Below are 3922 nucleotides of genomic sequence, written 5' to 3' on the forward strand. Positions count from 1 at the left end.
GAGAGAGAGAGAGAGAGAGAGAGAGAGAGAGAGAGAGAGAGAGAGAGGGAGAGAGAAAGAGAAAGAAAGAGAAAGAAAGAGAGAGAGAGAGAAAGAGAGAGAGAAGCCTAATAAAAGTACAGGGACTTAAGAATTAATTCTACTGAGTATAACATACATAAAAAAGTACTCATTTCAGTGTACATTTTCAGGAGTTGCTGGCAAAATCATGGTATTGAAAGGCCCACTAAAATGACCATGGCAGGACATTGCTGGGGGCAAGCCACTTGGCCTGAGGCTTTGGGAAGGTCTGACTTCATAGACTGGTTAGTTTGTTTTGTTTTTTTAGGTCAACTTGACACACACAAAATAGGGTCATATGGGAAGGGGGAACTTTAATTTTTTCCAATTAATTTACTGACTTTACATCCTACTCTCAGACCCCACCTCCCAGTCCCCCCTTTCAGTCCCATCCCCCAACCCTTTAATTGAGAAGATGCCTCTATCAGATTGGCCTATAGATAAGTGTGTGTGAGAACCTCTTCTTAATTAATGATTGATGTGGGAGGGCCCAGATTACTGTGAACAGTATCTGTCCTAGGCAGGCAGGTAGTCCTGGTGGCATAAAAAGGCATGCTGAATGAGCCATGGGCAGCAAGCCAGTAAGCAGCTCTGTGATCTCTGCTTTAGTTTCTGACTCTGTAGAGGATGAGGTAAATACTTTCCTCCCCAATTTGCTTTTTTGTTATGTTCCTTATCACAATAGAAAGCAAATTAGGGCACACACCTCTTCTGTTTTATGAATGTGTCAAGAACACAGTTGTGAAGTCTGGCACTGCGAGCCTCAAAGGCAGGCAGCATGAGCTAGGAGGCCTGCCGGAGTCCACCCATCCCCTTTGTTAGTCAGCCTACGCTGGCAAGCTGCCTGAGCTTCCAAGTCTCGTCAGATGAGTGGGATCTACACACCCTGTGCGTTCAGTGGGAATGGGTGTGTTTGGGCCTGGTATCATTTCTGTATCCAACCCATTGGAAAGAAAATCAGAGTTGGTAGCAAAGCCCCTGCTTGCACTAGTTTTGGATGGCACTTTGAAGGACTGGCAGTGAGGGAATAGAGGACCTAGAATTAACTTTCAGCTTCAACTACCCGAGAACTGGGAACTACCACCAGAGGAACTGTTTTCAGAAGCTAGAAAATAGCCCAAAGAAGCCCAAAGAAAAACTGCGTGCCCTGAGAAGAGAGAAGTATGCTGTGAGCACCAAACCACCCCGTCATTTGGCCTGCAGCACTTTTTGACAGTAGGCAGTGGTCATGGTATTGAGGAAACAGACTGGAGCTGGAGAGGCAGGGCAGCTGGAGCTTGTGAGGGAATGTTCTGGAGTAGAGAGAGCTCCATGGGGAACAGCCTGGAAACTGTGAGGAAAAAAATGAGCTGGGCATACACAGGGTAGAATCCTGAGTAGCTGGGCCAGACCTGAGCCAAGAGTGGTAAGATCTTGTCTGACTCCAGGAAGGCAGTGCCACCGAAGGGGTGAAATTAGCCCTACATGACATCTAAAGCCACCTGATGTCTGAACATTCTCTGATAGCTCCACCTCTTCCGTATTTGTTCACTGTGCTCTCCTGTGAAGCTCACTCCTGTCCCCTCATCCATAGCCCTCCTCATTGTAGGCTTTCCTCTCTTTCCTGGGAACGTCCTGATTCTGTTTACATGGTATAGCAGATGTGCTTTGTGATGGCTGTCCTTATCTAGGATGTGAGCATCTGGCTCTCTGAGTGCCTGAAACGATCCAGCACCCGGCAGGCACTGAGAGACACAGTGAGTCTTATAGCAAGGAGGGTCTCAAGAGAAGGAATAAGCAGTCCTTCCTCCTGGTCCAAATCGAGAAACTGAGGCAAGAGTGATTTGCCCAGGGCCATATTCCGGTGGGTTATGGTAGAGCTGGGACTGAAGTTCTTGTGTGCTGTTTGATTTCTGGGCTTTAAGGAAAGGAGAAGAGGCAGGTCCTGGAGTTCTGTGAGAGCTTCCATGCATGGGACTCAACCTGCGCTCTCTTCAGTCAACTCTTGGCTGCATGGGCTGAGCAAATAGTTTAGACAGGAGTGGTCAAAGCCAGTTTCTATAGTCTCCATCCTACCTCAGGTAATAAAGACACAACCAGGGCACAGAGACAGAGCTGACTTACACATGGTGGCAGATGTCTCCTTCCCAGACAGGAAATGACTTGGTCTCAGAGAACAGCCTTGTGCAGGGGCGGGGCACTTTTTCACAGGCTATGACACAAAGGAGAAAGAAAGGCTCTTAGGAGGAGGCTCTTTCAGCCTCTCAAGTGAGACCCCTCCCCCAGGAAGCACCCTGCAAGCCTGTATGAGCCTGTGGGTCTGTGCCAGCTACTTTCTGGGCTTAGGGCCTGGCTTCAGGGTGTTCAGTAGCTGCAGTATCAGGGTGTTAAGTTTTCCTTAAGTTTCATGTGGCCTCAGGATTCTTTTGTGTCTTCCTGGAAGCTTCCAACACTTTTGACACTCAGTCCAAATGTGTTCTTGAGCAGCCTTTGATCCTGCCACTGAATCTACTGTCCCTCTCGTCAGTCAGGCTCCAAGATGTTACTTCCGAATCACCACCCCAGTTCCTGACTTCCTAGGCTTTGTCCTGCAGTGCTTTCAAGCAGTGTTTTGGGCGTCCCTCTGTTCCTTGTGGTTCATGGTCCATTTCTGAGGCCACGCATTCACCATCCTTCCTACCTGGGTTCTTTTGGACTCCTGACTTATTACCTCACAGATTGAAAGCTAACTTGGGGAAAACCATCTTGAATGGTCAGCATCCTAGGGCCAAGTCCCAGGCTATCATCACAGTTGCCCTGAGGCCAGTATCCGCTTAATAGCCTGTGACTTACCAAGCTCACAGTGTCTGCCTTTGAACCCAGGCCTGCAGTCACAGCTGTGGGCATTGGCACCTGGGACACAGGTGCCTCCATTCTGACAGGCATCTTCTGAACAGCTGCCAGGGGTACCTGGAAACAGGAAAGCACTGTCAGCTTCAGAGCTGCTAGTACTGCAGGCTGCGTCCCCTGATGATAAACAAGGACAGCAGTGGCAAACCTTTCTTCCTTCTGTTGTTAGACATCGGTGCAGGCTGCTAACAGTGCTGACTGGGTCTGGACTGGGTCTCAACTGCTTGTTGAGGAGCCTGTCCATTCCTTGTGGTGTGGGTTTGGTCATCTTGTCATAATCATTTAACAGTAGATAATGTGGCTATTTCTAGACTCTGCATTCTGCTCTGTATATTTACATGTTAGTCCTTAAGGAGTGTCACCCTTGACTGACAGCATGTTTTGATATCAGGAATATGAATCTTCCTACCTGTTTCCTCTTTTCAGAAAATGTTTTACTATTCTGAATCTCTTATATTTCCATATGAATTTTAGGCACTATACATAATGCCCAGAGATGTTTACAGCAGCCCTACAGGACAAGGAAGTATGTGAGAGTACTGAAAATCTGAGTTCTTATCATCCATCAGTCCTCACTCTCTGCATGGGACAGCCAGGGCTATGAGGACCATGGCTGAGACACGCCTGTCATTTGTGGGTGAATCTGCAGTTGACAGAGCCTCAGAAAGGCTAATAAGAGCATATTATACTTTTTATGAAGGTCTAGAATATCTATGGTGATGGGAAGTACCTTGGTGGCGCCTCAGGACAGAGATGGAGGTATAGGGGACCAGCTAAAGTACCTGCTATAGTCAGGTATTGATAGCCAATACCATTAAAGACAGACACACACACACACACACACACACACACACACACACACAGACAGAGAGAGAGAGAGAGAGAGAGAGAGAGAGTGCTCTTTTGAATCAGGTAGTGGATGAGGTGTGTGGGGTGTGGTGGCACCTTGTAGCAGAGCATTATGCTGGTCCCCTATGGATGATGTAGCAGAGCA

The 3922-nt window shown here is 47.8% G+C and overlaps 1 protein-coding gene across 1 annotated transcript in view; it reads right to left on the minus strand.

The window, feature by feature from the left end:
• The window catches only part of Sned1 (sushi, nidogen and EGF like domains 1), a 59326-nt gene that overhangs the window by 5436 nt on the left and 49968 nt on the right, over positions 1-3922 (minus strand). Inside the window, exons 28-29 of the mRNA XM_028755377.1 lie at positions 2872-2988; positions 2164-2251 (exon numbers count right to left, since the gene is read on the minus strand). Of these exons, the coding sequence (XP_028611210.1) occupies positions 2164-2251; positions 2872-2988 (205 nt within the window). The remainder of the gene's footprint in view (positions 1-2163; positions 2252-2871; positions 2989-3922) is intronic.

This window comes from Grammomys surdaster, unplaced genomic scaffold, assembly GCF_004785775.1.
Source record: "Grammomys surdaster isolate TR1022 unplaced genomic scaffold, NIH_TR_1.0 126059, whole genome shotgun sequence".
Lineage (NCBI taxonomy): Eukaryota > Metazoa > Chordata > Mammalia > Rodentia > Muridae > Grammomys > Grammomys surdaster.